Raw genomic sequence first — 17,221 nt, forward strand, 5'->3', positions numbered from 1 at the left:
GTAGGTATTAATGACAGGATACTTAAAGGAAAAGGCATTAATCACTTATAGGTCTGGGACAACACTCAATTTGTCAAAACAGATGACACCATTAGCTGAACATTTCCTTCCTGTAATGCCACAGACAAACGTTCAAAATGCAAACAGGAGGTAATTAGAAAAACGGCAAAGCTCTTTAATGAAGCTCCAGCTTCTTGTTTATCTTGTTTGACCACGAACGCTCCACCCGCCTTCTGTGCGTGTGCCGTCGTGGCGGCACCTTCTCCTCAGCTAACACAGTGTGCTCGTGTGTGTCTCCAGCCCCTCTGCGCTACAACACCATGACCATCATCTGGATCTGCATGGCCCTGGTGTCCAGCCTGGTCACCTTCCTGGCCATCATCATCTGCAGGAAACGGCAAGGCTACACTTTACCACACTACCCATCGCTGCTGTGTGTGGAACACTTTCTTACACTACTCTACCGTGCCTCTCTTTGTGTAATGTTGCTTGTGATCAAAACTGGCTGCATGCAAATTGAACGTGAGGTTGTAGTCTGAGTGAAGCTCTCCTACGAGAAAAGCCTAGAAATCTTCTCCAGAAAATGAAGGAAGGATCTCCTTTGAGCCTGTGTTTGAGAAGCTAAAATACCTTTAGTCCCCCTTGTCGTGTTGAAATGTTCAAAATGTCGGTGCGCACAAATAATCTGCATGCTTTCCTATCAGTACTGAGGACGAGGAGCAGAGAGGAGTTTTTGAAAGCTAATACTTTAGCTTCTCTCATCTCCTCAACCCTCCCTGTCTTCTCGCTGTCTTATTTTAGCTAATTTCCACCTCATAGTGGATTTAATTATGTTGATTCATGTCCAGTAGCAAACATTTCCAATCACCCCCCCCCTCCCCTGCTCTTTTGATGTCTTCAACTTACATGTCTGTAGTACTGCATCGAATAATTAATTTCATTGAACTTAATGAATTCATACTTCAATGCATATTCACTTTTTTTTTTTTTATTCCATTCTGTTTGAGGAGAAAAAAATACATTTTTTAAAGAAGTTATCCAGGCACGTAATTGTTGTCATGACTGCGAAGTGCAGTTTATTTAATGCTACTACCACAAACCAAGAGAACCACAGAAAGGGAACCTGAATCATAAAGGAAAAGTACCGTGCCTGATCGATCACTTCAAATGATTCTGCTATATTGACTAAATGACTTTTAGCACTTTGCTTAATGCTAGTGCTCAGCTTTCACAGCTAAGATAGTGTATGCTAGCACGCTAGCATGGAGACGTTTGCCCTTTCTGTCTCCGTCTCACCACAGTTTGCCAAGATTTGACATGTTTGCTTTTAGCAGCACTTCTGCTATATGTAGCAATGTAATGGGAAATAGCTTCAGTGTCTTCAGCTCTCTTTTCAGTAGCTTGTTACTTTCAACACAAAGGTTAGCTTGTGGTAGCTAGTAGTAGCTTGTAGCTTCAGAAGCTGCAGTTTCAAAGTAGCTTCCCCAACACTGCCCATACAGGCTGACGCTAGCACAGGGAATGTTTTGAGAGCACACAGGACCACAATGCCAATCAATAATGCTAACTCGAGTGTTGCAGGGATGACGTATTTTTGTAGGCAAACCCGTTGCTCATCGCGCAGTTAGCGTCGCCCTGGTTCCCCCCACAAAAAGCCACTGGGATTGTTCCACGGGATTTTGGATTATTGCAGAAAATAAACTCTGTGGCGAAACAAAAGTTTATGATACTCACACGTTTTGTTCGACAAGATAATCTTCACTAATGAAGACCACTTTTCGAATCGCCGGAAGTAAAAAAGCTAACGTTAGGCTATAAAGGAACTCCACCACGGTCGCATCACTTCAACGTCACCACCGCTAAGCTTCACTTTGAAGAGAATATAGATAGATATAGATATACAGACAGATAGATACAGAGTATAAACACAACAAGGCTGTAAAGGCGGACTAGTGAGTAGATGACTTTCCGTGTTCGGCGTGAAGACGTTAATGTCCGCGACAACCTCTGTAGTCTCATTTAGCCGCTTGTTAGCAACCGCCTATTTTAAGACACATAAAAGCTTCAAAATTCATGAGTGGGGGGGTATTGACTGACATATTTTATGTCGTAGGACAAAACGTGTGTAAATCTATTAAGCTTGTGTTAACCACGGACCTTATTTCAGGCATCTAACCAAAAACCCATTTAAAAAAAAAACACTGACTTTGAGAGGAGGGAACAGGAAGGGTAAAAATGCTGACTCATTTTCAGGTTTGGGAAATTGGTTCACTCAACTTACCCCCCCCCCCCCCCCCCCCCCCAAAAAAAAAGTGTGGTACAAACATTTCATTCCACAATTCACCCCATGTGCTGAGGTGACAGCAGAAATCTTTTCTTTTTTTTTTGTTGTGATGTGGGTGAAGTGACCCTTTAAACTCCGCAATTGGAATACCTAATTAACAGGAGACCAGGCTGACTGGTGGTTCCTTATAAATAACTCACTATCACTAAGTGGTGAATAGCTCTGTTGAAGATAATAATTCATTATTAACAATTATTGACTCATTGATCATGAGCTGCGGTTAGAGTTTGATAGTACAAATATTTCACTATTGTCCTGTCTTCATCCCGCCGTCTGTTTATGTGTGTGTGCGTGTGTGTGTGTTTGTCCTTTGCGTGTGTGTGTGTGTGGTTTGTATAGACACTGTGGATACAGCAAAGCCTTCCAGGACTCTGATGAGGAGAAGATGCATTACCAGAACGGTCACGGTATGTTTGGTCCCATCCCTCATTTATTACCAATGATAGATTAGATCACATTCCTCACTATTTTTATCCCCATGTAATAAAGTTCATCCTCAGAGCAAACATTTTCCCTCACGCTCTGAGTGATTACGGGAGCACAGAGGCCTCGTTCCCTGCATGCTGTTTATTCTCTCACTGCTTCTTTCTGAGTCATTTCTTTTCCTTTCATCAAGTTAGTTTCCCTCCACACACACACACACACACACACACACACACACACACACACACACACACACCAGTGACAGGGGCTCAGATGTGATGTTGCTCTCATTCTCCGATATGTGACCAAATGCTAATGTTGTTTATCTTAGTGTCATTCCCCGACGCAAGGTTCTATATCGACCCGCACACATACGAGGACCCCTGCCAGGCGGTCCACGAGTTTGCCAGAGAAATTGAAGCTTCCAGGATCAAAATAGAGAAAATCATTGGTTCAGGTAAAACCATGAACTTGTGTGCACTCGCACACACACACACACACACACACAAACAGAGACACACACACACACACACACACACACACACAAACAGTGAGAATCATTGGCTGAGCTAACTTAAAATCATTGGCCGGTGTAAAGGCTGTGGTGTGCAGCAGAGAGGAGGATGGCAGAGCGGAATCAGAGCGTTGCGTGGGACTGTCAATCAGAGCTCCTCAGACAGGCAGGGAATACTAACACTGTGTCAGCTCCACAATACACTGTGCTAGATGTGACTCCTGCAGACATGCGGAGAAATATAAAGTATAAAACTGAGGAAGACAAGTAACAGATATCACACTTAAAGTTCCCTCTAAAGCTAAAGATAAGAATGAATGAGGAGGAGGCTGATGGATGATTAACTTACCGCCAGTTTTGCGCACGTATGTAGATACACAGCCTGTAAGTGGATTTGTTTCTTTTATCGAACCTATAAATGAACTTTAAGACACATTCTTATTTATAATCACTGCTTAAGCGGGGGGCGGTGGAATAACATTAAAGCTTGAAAGTGTTTCATGCCGAATTGGGATCATCCTTGTGTATGTGTTTAGGGGAGTTTGGGGAGGTGTGTTATGGACGTATGAGACTCCCAGGAAAGAGAGACATCCCAGTGGCCCTGAAGACCCTGAAGGCAGGATACACAGAGAAGCAGAAGAGGGACTTCCTGTCTGAGGCATCCATCATGGCCCAGTTCGACCACCCCAACGTCATCCGCCTGGAGGGAGTGGTAACTCAGAGTACGTTGCCGCTAAAAGTGTGTATTATTGTGAAGTCGTTTTCAGGATTATTAATATTCATGACAAAAAAAATCTGGAATATTAAGCATGAGAATTAATACTACTGTATGTGTAACGTCATGTAGGCTATAGACAACCTACCATACACTAGAAGACTTTGAAAAGACAGACTTTGCAAAGACTGGGGATCTTCCAGGGTCACTATTTACAAGACTACATATACATATACAAGCTTGTAGTAGCAGACCATAGACTGTATATACAGTCTATGATTATGACCAATAAAGCTGCTTTCACTAACAGCTGTAAACGTCAGATAGCCGTATCATAGTTAAGCAGTTACCTAGTGTTTCTGTAGTGGTGACGAAGCATTAAACAACTGTACGTATTAGCAGTTTGAATTAAACTAAAGCTCCCTGCGCTCTCTGGGGAAAACATTACTCCAAAACTCACTTTAAGAAATATAACGTATTAAAAATTCCTTAAGCGTCCGTAAAAACACATCACTCTGGAAACGCAAGATAAAGGGCTTTTGTATTTTCGGCATTCAGCATCAATGTAATCTATGACGACAAAGTGATTTTATCGGAAGATGAGAAAAAGACTTTAGACAGCTCGTTGGTGTAAGGCCGGCATTATGTAAAGCTGTCACAACTTTTGCTTTTTGCCCCATGGTTAGCACTCGATAGAAAAAAGATTAGAAAGATGACTCAACATTCGCCATGGAGCTCAAATCGCATGGCACTGTTATAATGTGTAGTACTTTTTACTGGAAGGGCAAAAGGTAAAAGGAGGAAAAAGAATCTCTCTACTGTGATGGTAATACTATAATAATTACCTTCTCCCTCCTTTAAAAGGTATCCCATCTGACAGATTATGCCAGATTGCAAAATGCTTCTTCAAACCATTAAAGATTGTTTCCCAAACAAGGTACTTTAAAGGGTCAGTTCACACAATTAATTTAAATACTTACAATCATTTCACACAACAACATCTCTTTTCGCGGTTCAGTGAAAATGAGTTCCTACCAAAGCACCACTGCCACATTTCTAAATGGAGGGAGGTCTAAGGATTGTCCTGAGTACCCGAGACATTGTGTCTGAACTTGAAAACACTGAGTGTGAGTGTTTCACTTGCATTTAGTTAGTATTACAGGAAATGCTAAATATCTGCAACTATAGAATGTCACTGTCCATTAAACTTCACAGAGGGAAAGAAAACTGACCCTCTGAAAATTGAAGGTTGAAGAAGAGGCTAGTTCTGACTCCGTTTATTTGAATGTTTTGCTGCTGTGAGCAGCAACCACCGTTTCCTTACAACAACAGCATACAACATGAAGTGTTGTTTAGTATGACCTTTTACTGACCTTTTCTGTATACCCAATGTTATCACTTTTTTAATGAACATAATACATCCTCGAACCCTGCTTAGAATCAGCATGTAGTGTTACACAGCTATGATGCCAGCGACCTGGAAACCTCACCAAAAAGAACAGACGCTTTCTACATGTTTATAGATCCCCGTTTCAACATTATGACAGGGTTTTTTTGTGGGCGGAGCTTAGGTGGAGGCAGAATAATTCCCTGAACACGTTAGCTAACGCTAGCTAGCAAGTTTTGTTGGCTTGTTTTTTTTAACAACGGCTGAAGAGAACAGGAGTTTCTCTGAATATGTACGGCCACTCACTCGGTTAAAGTGGACATGAACCAGCAGGGCCGGACTGACCAACCCGCCCACGCTCACTCACGTGGATGGACGATCTGACAGGAGTACCTCCGGCGGAATGGCCAGACATTTAGCGCTACACCTCCCTGACAGAGAAACCAAGCGTGTACAGTAAAAAGAAACTGAGGGCGTATACATCTTTACATGCCTATAACTCTGTCCTGAATGGTCATGAAGGCCTACGAGACTTGAAATGCAAAAGATTTAACGGGCAAGTTTTGTCTCTGGCCATACAACTAGCTAACAAAGTTAGCTAATGCGCTAAAGGAGTTAGCGTAACGAGAGAAGTCACCTATTCCTCAGAGTTCCCCGATTTCTGATGAGGTGGCCATGACAAACCTGTAGACACATAACGGTATCCACACCTACAACAGACAATACTTTATTTAACTTTGCCTGTGTGAGCTACAAACACGAGCGTTTTTTGACAAACGCCTCGGTCCAATCCTTTCGACTTTCTTTTGACTGGCAGTGGCAGCTCGTGTGTGATAACATTTCCATTTGGAGCCATTACTCCTTCCATTCTGGCAGCCAACAACACAGCGACATGATATGTTCGGGAGGTTATGTAGCCGACTACTCTGAGGTGATTCGTGTTTGCCTCCAACTAACACCGTGACGTAATCATGACTTCTGAACTAAAAGGGTATATACCACGAGGGGTAGAAAATACTTTCTAACCCTTTAAGTCAAAGGCAGAAATACACTAAAACAAATCAAGGCGCCGTATGTATGCGTGGAAACAATAAAGCCTACAGAGGCTAGCTGTGGAAAAAGGATAGTTCCCTCTGTCTATATCACAAAATTAAATTCACTCATACACATGATTGCTGTAAATAGGACAGAATTTTTTGCAACACATACAGCAGCATAGTGTGTGCCGAAATAGCTCAGTTGGGAGAGCGTTAGACTGAAGATCTAAAGGTCCCTGGTTCGATCCCGGGTTTTGGCAGCAAATGGGGCTTCTTCAACATGTGCGCAAACGCTCATCCTGCATGCAGCCTCTTTCAGTTGCTCCTGTTTGTTTTGGGTTAGGTGGCGCACGGGAGGTAAAGCTGCTTAGAGTGGGTTGGGGGGTTTGATCCCTGGCTGCCACCGTCATGTCGAGGTGTCCTTGCGCAAGACACTGAACCCTAAGTTGCTCCCGATGTGTGTGTGTGTGCTGCCTTGCATGGCAGCTCGGTCGCCATTGGTGTGTGAATGGGTGAATGAGACTTAGCTGTAAAGCGCTTTGGGAACCGTGAAGGTTGAAAAGCGCTATTTAAGTGAGATCATTTACCATTTAACATGCATGTCAATAAGTACATGTAGTATATATGCTGTAGATAAGCAAGTTTCTGTTTGTTTCCTCAGGCAAACCGGTGATGATCATCACAGAGTACATGGAGAACGGCTCCCTGGACTCCTTCCTCAGGGTTGGTATCGAAGCTCCAGGTTGAACAGTATTTTAAGTCGGAAACATTTTGTTGTTAGTCTTAGGTGCTTTTTCTGTTGTCCGTTAATGAGTAAGGGGTGATCTTTTCCTTCTCTGTCAAAGCTATAGCTGCTCATCATCCGGTGAAAACAGCGCACCACCACTTTCTCAAAGCTTTGATTCACGCTTAGAGCACTTGTTTTGATAATCCAGTGGATTTCCAAAAAGGTTTTATGAGCCTCTGAGGTTGGAGAGTTTTCTCAACACTCCAGGGAGAATGTGAAATACATCGAGATACATGGCGGAGCGCAACATCACTTCACATCACTTCCTGTGTGTCAGAGTATTGTTGCCAGGAGAAAGGCAGAAAGTTTTCTTTAACAAGATATAAGTTGATTTAACATTGTATTACTTCGACAATGTCAAACAGCTCCAGTATTTGCTTATATGAAAATACTGCGGCTTATTACTTAAAAGCAAATCCCTGTCATGTTTTATTCTCTTATCTTTACTCTCTTCTCTATCTTGATTAAAATCTCTTCTATTATCACTCTCGTCATCTTTTCTGCTGCTATACCATCAAGTCTTTTTTTGGGATCTGCCATTAAAACTCCCTCTCCCTACCGCCTCCTTCCCGATCTTTTCCCTTTTCCTCTCTGCCTTCCTGTAGAGACACGACGGCCAGTTCACCATCATCCAGCTGGTCGGGTTGCTGCGTGGCATTGCGGCTGGTATGACCTACCTGTCTGACCTGGGCTACATCCACAGAGACCTGGCTGCCCGCAACATCCTGGTCAACAGCAACCTTGTGTGTAAGGTTTCTGACTTCGGCCTGTCCCGAGTACTGGAGGACGACCCCGACGCTGCATACACCACCAGTGTGAGTTTTCACATCGAGGCAAGCATTAACGGCAGCGCACACACACACACACACCTTCAGACACACACACACTTTTTTGAACAATTTGAAACCTAAAAAGAATGATGGTGAATGAGTTACAACCTCATGTTAACTGACATAACAATGATCACAATGACTTCCATGCAGTGAGGAATGCTCTTGCATTAAGCTGCCTTCTGTACACTTGAGCAGCAAGTACAGTTCAAAGTCTGAACTTCAGACCCCACAAATGTCAATGAGATGCATGCCAAAAGGTAACAAATCTAAAAATGGTGAGTTTGGCAGAATCTCATTACTGTCATAACATTTATTCAAATATAGATGTTCATGTTTTGTGAAGACAACTGGCAAGTAAAAATATATTTGTTATTCTTATGCAACCCTTATTTAAGAAGGCAAGTTCCGCTGAAATCTGGCCAGGAAAGATGCATCGAAACGAGCATAGAAGTTGGAGTCAAATCCAACATACAAAAGTAATTTGTAATTAAGTTTGAATTGTGGGAGGAAGCCGGAGTACTCAGAGAGAGATGAACATGCCAACTCCACACAGAAAGGCCCCAACTGGCCAGGGGGGGTTCGAACCCAGAACCCTCTTGGTACGACAGCGCTAACCACCCCGAATGCATTAAGTCATAACTGAAGAAAAAAAAAAAAAGGCCATCTCCCTCCAGCATGATGTTATCAGCTCACGGCACACAGATGGAAATCAGCATTTGACACATTCGTCTGTTAAAGCTCAGCAATCAGATTTACAGAAGGCAAGGTGATCACGAGCTGCCTCACTCGGAGACATTCTGAAGGGGAAAGGGATTGTAGATGATGATATTACAGACATTATAACATCATTACAGCACGTCTCGAATTAATGGTTGATAGTGGCTGAAGATTAATACAGTTCCAATTACTGCCTGGAAATCTGAGGAAAGTGAATAAAGCTGCCTGTTCTGTGGGATCTGGCAGCAAAGTCACTTTGAAGACCCTGAAAGTATTGAGATCGTGAGTTAAAGTTAGAGAACTCCAGTGGGTTCTGGTTTTAATGTTGTAGCAGGACATCAAGTGTCTATAATGGGCTACTTTTTGAGAGTAACCTTCAAGTGTTTAAAATAACCCACAGGGAGTGCTTTGTTTGTTTAAGAAGCGATGTATCCATTTGTCAGCCTAATTAAGTGTCAGTTTTATATCAAGAATAACGTAAGTAGTCCACATACTTGCGAACATTTGCAAGTCTATTCTTGTCCTGGCCTGCACCACATGCCCACACTGGCTCTATTTAGTCATTTAACCACAGTGTGTCATTTCACTTTTTGCTTTCATGTAAAGTACCGTACTCAATGTATGTATTTTAGGTAGTACGTTTCTAACATTTCTAATCTCCATTTTATGCTACTTTCTACTACTATATATGCTCAACAGTATATAAAGTACTTAAAATGAGCTTAACTTTCTTAGTACTTAACTTTCACTTGCTGTAACATCAAGGCATCAGCGATAAAACAATAATTTGCTGTACATAACAACAGTATGAATGGGACCTTTCTGCGTAAGTGCTCGTACGTTTGTTATTCTAACTACATTTCGCTAAGAGTACTTCTGTGCCTTTACTTGTATTGGGGTATTTCTAGTCTGTGGTTTAACTTAAACTGGCCATAAAACCAAAATAATGAGCTAAAAGGAACTAAAATTCTCCATAGAGTCAGCCGATGATTTTCTGTGGGCTCATCATTACGAGCAAACCCCTTTCACGTTACACAGTTATTTGATCCATTGTTAGTATAGAAGTATTAATTAGTGTAGCTTTAAGTTAAGGATCTGAATACTTCTTCCAGCTTCGGGTTCAGTGTCTTGCTCAAGGACACTTCGTCGACCCCCCAAGCCGCTCTACCTCCCGTGCGACAGTGCTAACCACTGCTCCACCATGCCGCCCTGCCACCGTTTGGCGCCTTCTACACAATGTCTATGTGTTTTTTCCGTGAGAAACATCCGCGTTGCATGTTCTTTGAGATGTGGCGACACATTCCTGGTGTTAAGCCACCGAAGCCTGAAGACGAAGAGAAAGATGAACAGAGGTCAGCGTTTTTTTGCGAGAAGTGGTGTCTGAAAGACGCAGGAGCCCCGCGGTCCTGGCTAAAACATGAAGCTCAAAACCACAGCGTGCACGGCAGTGTTTGCTGCTGACACGCAAGACACAAACAAAGAAACAATTGGAAAACATCAAGGATCACGAAAAATCAAGCCAACGTTCGTCATCCTTACCTGTGTCATCGTCCCCTGTTGTGAAGGCTCTGACGACCGCCAACAGCAACCAAACTGAAAATCGTTTCACACGGATTGTGGGAATTACGGCAGTGGAGAAGGCAGATGCAGAGACAATGACAGAAGCCATCCGGAGATCATGGGGCCAGTCAGCAAAGACTGGGAGGAGAAGCAGGTGGCGATAGCCACAGATGGTGCAGCAGTAATGACTGGTGCAAGGAGAGGTGTGTTCCGTGCCATGTCATTGTTCCGATGGCCCATTATTCCAAAAGTCCAAAAAATGTCCATTTAGGAGCAATGGGCCTTTGGACCAATGGGCCTTTGTTTTTGGGATAATGGGCAAATGGGCTTTCGGTCCAATGGGACATTTTTTGGACTATTGGGGTTTCGGAATAATAGCCCCTGTTGTCCATCATCTGAAAGGAGACAACAGACCATATGTAATAGGTGTCCACTGTATAGCACACCGGTTGGAGCTCAGTTTTAAAGACGCAATAACAAGCATCAGGCTTTTCCAAAACGTTGAGGAGCTGCTGGCGGTCATATATGCGTTCTACCATGTCAGTTCCCTAAACCGCTCAAACCTCATCAACAGCTTTAAGGTGTTGGGATTATCTCCCATCATGCCCACCTGAGTCGGTGGATGGTTGGCCCACCTCTTGGTATCCTATCACATACAACAACTACACAGTAGAGTCACAGTACTTGGGAGTTACAGTACTTGGTAGTTGCTGTATGTGATATTTTCAGAAATAATTAATAAATAATGCAATTTGCCATGGCAGGTTGGCTCATTGGACTGAGCTATTTGTTTTTGTGCAATTTTAGATCAGATCCTTTGATCTGAGCACAAGGCGTCAGGGGAGTGCAGCAGTGTAAGGCCAGGAAATACTGTGCAACTGCCAAGGAAGCTGTGGTACTTAGGTTTTGTGGGTTCCTCTTTGACACCATTTGAGCAGCATATCTGAAACTCTGCGGAGGTCCACCATCACCGTGGCAGACGATCACAGTTGTCTGAGCTCCATGCAGGCAGTGTTAGAGAAGCAGAGGACCAGGTATGTCTTGTCTGATATAAGGTGATAAAATGTTCTTTTGGATGCGAATAAATAGAAGATGTTCAAGGGAGTGTCCCTGATTACTGGTGAAGGTGACAACAGGGTCCTCATCAGGTGTCGGGAGGTCTTCTGGACAGGTTTTCTGAGAGCATTAGGGACTGGTTCAAGGATGTGAGCACATGTGTTCTGATGGCTACAAAGCTGGTCAGCCTCAGTAACTGGCCACAGTCAGGAGAGGAGGAAGGAGGTTAGTTCAGATTGAGATCTAGCTCAGCAGACAGAACAGTCTAACTTAATGATGCTCAAATTGATGTCCTAGTTGACCACTTCTCCCCAGTCCTGTCATCTTCTGAACCTGACTGTTGACCAGTGGGCCATGTTGAAAGCCAGGCTTTATCTTCAGCCCCAGCAACTGAAAACCCTGACATGGGTTTACCTCAATCAGCCTCATGGTGACTCCTGTCCCGACGTCCTGGAACCGATGGATCTGAGCCTGGCGGTCCCTGCTTCGACAGCTGACTGTTAGAGGGGATTTAACGTCATGAAGTTGGGTCAAATCAGACCGGCGTTCAAACCTAAAAACAAGGACACCCTCTGACCTTCTACTTGTGCAGCTCTCATCTCCAGGCATATCCGGGTTTGATTCCAGTGCTGGTGTTGAGTTGTGGCACACTTGACGGCATAAGAAGTTGGAGAACTTATTTTAAGTATCGTAGTGAGCAGGGTTTTGAGAATAGGGGTGACAAAGACATGCCTGATAATGAGGTGCAGGAACAGTATGAGTTAAAGTAAATTTCTGATTTCAAAGATATCCATTTTTCTTTACCGAGGTTTTTTCTTTATTGTTGTTATTCTTCTTTCCTTTTCCTACATTGTATTATTCGTTGTACAATTGAATTACATTTTTATATTAGGTTGTTTTATACTGTGAAGTATATTTACTGCAACTTTTATAATGAATACTCCATGTATTGAATGAATTGAATTTTCTCAATAAAGTTGGAAACAAAACAACCATTTTCATGGAGCCATCACGTCTCACACTAAGTTATAACCTAGCCTGACTGGTGGCGCAACAAAGTAGTGAGAGTACAAAAAAACCTGAAACTACATTTCATTTGCACGCACACTTTGAGCAGATTAACATTACGGCGGGTGTTGAAAGTAACCAAGGGGAGACATCAGCCACTGCCTATTCCATCCCCACCTCAAAAGTCTCAAAAGTCACCTTGACGAGCGAGTGTTGAGCATTTGCGAGCACTTGAGGAGGGTCGAGCGAGCGCTCCTCGCAGCCCCTCGCTGGCAAGGGACCACATTTGTGCACAAGGAGCAGAAATGTCCGCTTGCGGATACTGTTGTGTGAACTCGCGGGAATGCATTCATATGCGCAGGTTTTGAGACTGATTAAACCCCGTGTGATGCACCCTGATCAAACTTTCTTAATGTTCCCGACAGGGCGGGAAAATTCCAATCCGCTGGACAGCCCCGGAGGCCATCGCGTACAGGAAGTTCTCCTCCTCCAGTGACGTGTGGAGCTATGGAGTGGTCATGTGGGAGGTGATGTCCTACGGGGAGCGACCATACTGGAACCTCACCAACAGAGATGTGAGCGCTATTTGTCGACCGTAGCTAACCTTCATGGTATTTTTTCATAGCAGACGCCGTAGTCTCATCCGTATTTTTTGCTGTACATGTGCAGGTGATCAAGTCCGTGGAGGAGGGCTACAGGCTGCCTGCTCCTATGGGCTGCCCTGCTGCTCTACACACACTCATGCTGGACTGCTGGCAGAAGGATCGCAACGAGAGGCCACGCTTTTGCCAGATAGTCACCGTTCTTGACAAGCTAATCCGCAACCCAGAGAACCTGAAGTCTATGGACACGCTCTGCAGGTGGGTGGGCCACTGAATAGATCCATATTTGCGGTGAAGCAACATGGGTGCGTTGTGTCACATGCGGAGGAGTCTTTTTGATTTAATTTGGCGTGACAGTTCGCCAACATTTAATCAAATATTGGTTCATGTGATTAGCGGATTAAGCTGCAAATCAAAGCAAGACACCGTGTGCGAGGGGCTCAGAAGATGATCTCCCGGACAATATATGGTGACAGACTGTTAGGCTACTAAGTAACTGTCCTGGTGTGGGAGGCAGAGTAAATCCAATCTCATCCAGCTGCTATCAGACATGAGCGCAGTGGGATGAAGTTGCAGCCTAAAGTTTCCCTCAAAGTTCTCTGGCAGATGAAGCGAGTGGCCGTGTTCGTTCCCCCCCCCCCCCGATAAGCTCATCTCTGATAGACGCGCTGTGCGTTAAGTAAAAGCCCGGCTGTGATATTGACATTGATCCGCGGTGAATCTGGGAGCAGGTTTGAGAAGGCACCCGGGCTGACGCTGGACCTGTGTAAATTGCTCTGTTCAGATCCCGGGTCCTACGGAGCCAGTGGTGCGTGGCACTGTGCGCCTGTGTGCGAGGTGGGGGAGTAGTGGGTGGAGGAAGAGGCAGAGGAGAAGGAGGAGTGTTAAGGATTTCTCCCTTTATTAATCTACCCAAAGCAGCCATGCTGCTACCACAGTCGCCCACCTCTTCTCTATCATTTTAACAGCTATTGATTTTCTGCCTCAGCTACTAGCGCATTTCAAAGCCCCCCTTTCCCCCCAGTCGCTCTGCCTCTTGCTCACTTTTTGACTCTTTTCTCGTTTCCAGACTCCCTCCAACTAATCTTTTTGTCTTCCCATCCATCCTCCTCTCTCCCCGTCAAACCATGGCCATCTGTCTCTCTCGGCCACAGCTTCAGCAGTCCGCCGCTGATGGAGAGAGCTATCCCCGACTTCAGCAGCTGTAACTCAGTGAACGAGTGGCTGGACACCATAAAGATGGGCCGCTACAAGGACCATTTTGCAGCGGGGGGGTACCACAGTCTGGGACACGTCATAGGCATGAACCAAGGGTAAGTACTGACCATGATGGAGAGTGATATCATCTCAGAGGGCGATGGTGAGCCGTTAGCTCTTGGCAGACGTTAGCTGCCGGGCTGTACCAGCCTCCCTGGGGCTTAAACTGTAGCCTCTGCACATTGGATCATTATAAAACTGCTCCAAGTTAATCTCAGAAAATAGAGATACAATTGTCGTGTTTCTGCACCGCTCATGCTCTTTGTTAATTACCACCTCCACAGTTCCGTCTAATGGGTGTCTTCATCCATTGAGCTCAGTCACAAGCACAATAAACCCTCCTACAGCACATTTATATCCGAGCCAGGGGTCAGGATCCTAGCTTATTTCTATTTCAATTGGCCTTCAAGTCCGTCCTTCACGACTATCATCACATACTTCATGACCACTTCTCTCCTATAGTGTGAAAGTGAATTGCAGCAAATTGTGCGTTGTGCCTCGAATAAAAGCTAAGTCTCAACTACCACTAAATAATACTCGCCAATCAATTACTCTGAATTTCTCTTTTTAACAGAAGGACTGTTCACATTTTCTGAATAACTCCAATTGCTTTTTCTTTGCTGTCGTTTTGATCGGCGTCAAGCTACAGTCTATGAAGCTCAACAGTTCCTGCAGCTTTTTCACATTAAAAGGCCAGGAGAAAGGTTATGTCCTTTTAGCCAGTAGAAAGCTAGTAATGAGTGAAATAACTGTAATAACCATTTAATCACAACGTCTCCAGTTCGGTTCTGACTAGGGACCTTTGTTGCATGTCATTCCTCCTCCTCTCTCTCTCTCTCTCTCTCTAAAAACGATGCTGTGAGAGCGGTGAGAATGAACCAAAAGAGTAAGGCTGTGGGGCGGACAGATAAACAATGAAACTGAAACTCACTATAAAAAGGTCCGTAAAGACGAGGGGAAATGCAGATTCAGCTGATAATTCTCAGCAGATTTGGTCATTTAATACATTGTTATTGTACGTATGTTATAGCCACTTTAATAAAGACAAAAAAAAAAAAAACCTTAAATATGGAAGACGTGTTGAGTTTGCACACAATCGACAGAAAATTAAAGTGGCAGATGATCAAAAACAATCATTACAGAGTAACTGTGATAGACTGTATATAAAGATGGCCGACGCGTCTCCACCAGATACTGTATATAAAGATGGCCGACGGCCGACGCGTCTCCACCAGATACTGTATATAAAGATGGCCGACGCGTCTCCACCAGATACTGTATATAAAGATGGCCGACGCGTCTCCACTTCCTCCCACTGTACAAAGATGAAACCAATACGGCCGCTGCCAGGTTGCGCTGATGACGTCATTTGGAGCCAGAGTCTGCTCATTGGGGATCGGGGGGTGGCACTGCGGTATCGAGGTCCCGCCCATACCCCCACCCGACCCAATCACGAGCACACCAGTCAATCACAGCTGTCAATCATGTCGTCTCACCCTGTTTTGATAGCATCAAGTAACTAATTAAAACCAAACTGATGAGAAAAACGAACACTTGAACAAACATCAGCGTGATAAGAACTACCTGAAATGACAGAAACCACCTTTGGGGAAAATGTATTTGACGTGTACTTTTTTAGTTTTTGTTTCATGTCCCATCCGTTAACATGGAGGTGGCGGGGCTTATGACCTATACTGCAGCCAGCCACCAGGGGGCGATCAAGATGTGTTGGCTTCCCTTTCAGGGACCTGCCATGTCGTCCATCTTTATATACAGTCTGTGGAAGGCCCTGGCCATTATCTTTACCATGTTTTCAATGTGTTTCTTTGATCTATGTATTCCTCAAAATGCGAGACCGAAACAGCATTACCATAGATCAACTACTCAGATTTTAGTGTGTGTTTGTGTCTGTGTGTGTGTGTGTGTGTGTGTGTTGTGCAGGGACATCCAGAGGCTCGGGGTGACGCTGATGGGCCACCAGAAGAAGATCATGACCAGTGTCCAGGTGATGAGGGCGCAGGTTCTCAACAAGAGTGTGCCGTCTGTGCACGTATAACTCCAACGCTGAGGTGTCTTTCTGCTGAAATCTAGGAAACCCAGGTTTCTGTAAGGTCTAGAGGGACTCTAAAGGAATTTAAGATGATCTGATAAATGGGAGAAGAAGATATGTGGGAACTTTACAAGACTTTTTTTTCCTCAAGAGATTGAAGAACAAAACATGAAAGGTTTTAACTACGGAGTAAACGTGACTTCTTTGGGACAAGTCCGGCCTTTCATTTTTCTTTTCCTATCCAATTACATTTTATGAGTTTAGATGTCTTGTTTATAAATGGAAAGACTGCCTTAATTACCACAAATTATTTTAATTTTATTGTCTACAAAGAGAAGATAATTTATCAATCATGAATTTATCAGAGAAATATGATTTACTGAACCGGGGCAATAGCAAGAGTACACGGAGTGATGTGGAGGGTGGGAGTGTTTTGATGACACTCGCCGCCTCTCCTGCGGTAACAGCTTGAGGAGAATGAGGCCCAGGACGAGGCTCGAGTCAGAAAAAGTGGAGAAAAGGTAGATAGGGCTCACCCGAGTTGCCAGATCGTCTCCACAGCGGAGAAGACCTATTTCACCCAAGGCTATTAATACCAACAAGAGGCACATTTCTCCGCCGTCCAAACCTTGATGAATGACCCCAGGAGAGCCCTGGAGCCCTCTGCCCAGTTTGAAGCTGCGCGGCGCACAACTACTGTACTTGGAAGACGCGTGTGATTCAGTTACAGTGCACTTTATTCTACAATCTCTCTGCGTTGGGGAGGCTTTGCGGCTGTGTCACAAATCCCATCTCAGCCACAACTGGAGCCAGAGATATTACACAAACGATGGCTAAACATGACGGTCTGAAACCCAAGAAGAAAAAGAGATATCCAGCATTCACTGGTGTTATATGTAAGCTCGCTCGTGAGATTTCTTTCCAAATATAA

The 17,221-nt window shown here is 44.2% G+C and overlaps 1 protein-coding gene and 1 non-coding gene across 2 annotated transcripts in view; both read left to right on the forward strand.

Moving 5' to 3' along the window:
- epha8 (eph receptor A8) overlaps positions 1 to 16,296 on the forward strand; it is a 101,531-nt gene extending 85,235 nt beyond the window's left edge. The window contains exons 11-20 of the mRNA XM_070902052.1: positions 301 to 433; positions 2,684 to 2,751; positions 3,099 to 3,224; positions 3,818 to 4,003; positions 7,082 to 7,143; positions 7,813 to 8,040; positions 12,807 to 12,956; positions 13,051 to 13,241; positions 14,138 to 14,296; positions 16,182 to 16,296. Of these exons, the coding sequence (XP_070758153.1) occupies positions 301 to 433; positions 2,684 to 2,751; positions 3,099 to 3,224; positions 3,818 to 4,003; positions 7,082 to 7,143; positions 7,813 to 8,040; positions 12,807 to 12,956; positions 13,051 to 13,241; positions 14,138 to 14,296; positions 16,182 to 16,296 (1,418 nt within the window). The remainder of the gene's footprint in view (positions 1 to 300; positions 434 to 2,683; positions 2,752 to 3,098; positions 3,225 to 3,817; positions 4,004 to 7,081; positions 7,144 to 7,812; positions 8,041 to 12,806; positions 12,957 to 13,050; positions 13,242 to 14,137; positions 14,297 to 16,181) is intronic.
- Positions 6,608 to 6,680, forward strand: trnaf-gaa (transfer RNA phenylalanine (anticodon GAA)). Its single transcript has one exon. It is a non-coding gene; the product is annotated as a tRNA-Phe (tRNA).
- Positions 16,297 to 17,221: the final 925 nt, after the last annotated feature.

This window comes from Enoplosus armatus, chromosome 3 (assembly GCF_043641665.1).
Source record: "Enoplosus armatus isolate fEnoArm2 chromosome 3, fEnoArm2.hap1, whole genome shotgun sequence".
NCBI classification, from domain to species: Eukaryota; Metazoa; Chordata; class Actinopteri; order Centrarchiformes; family Enoplosidae; genus Enoplosus; species Enoplosus armatus.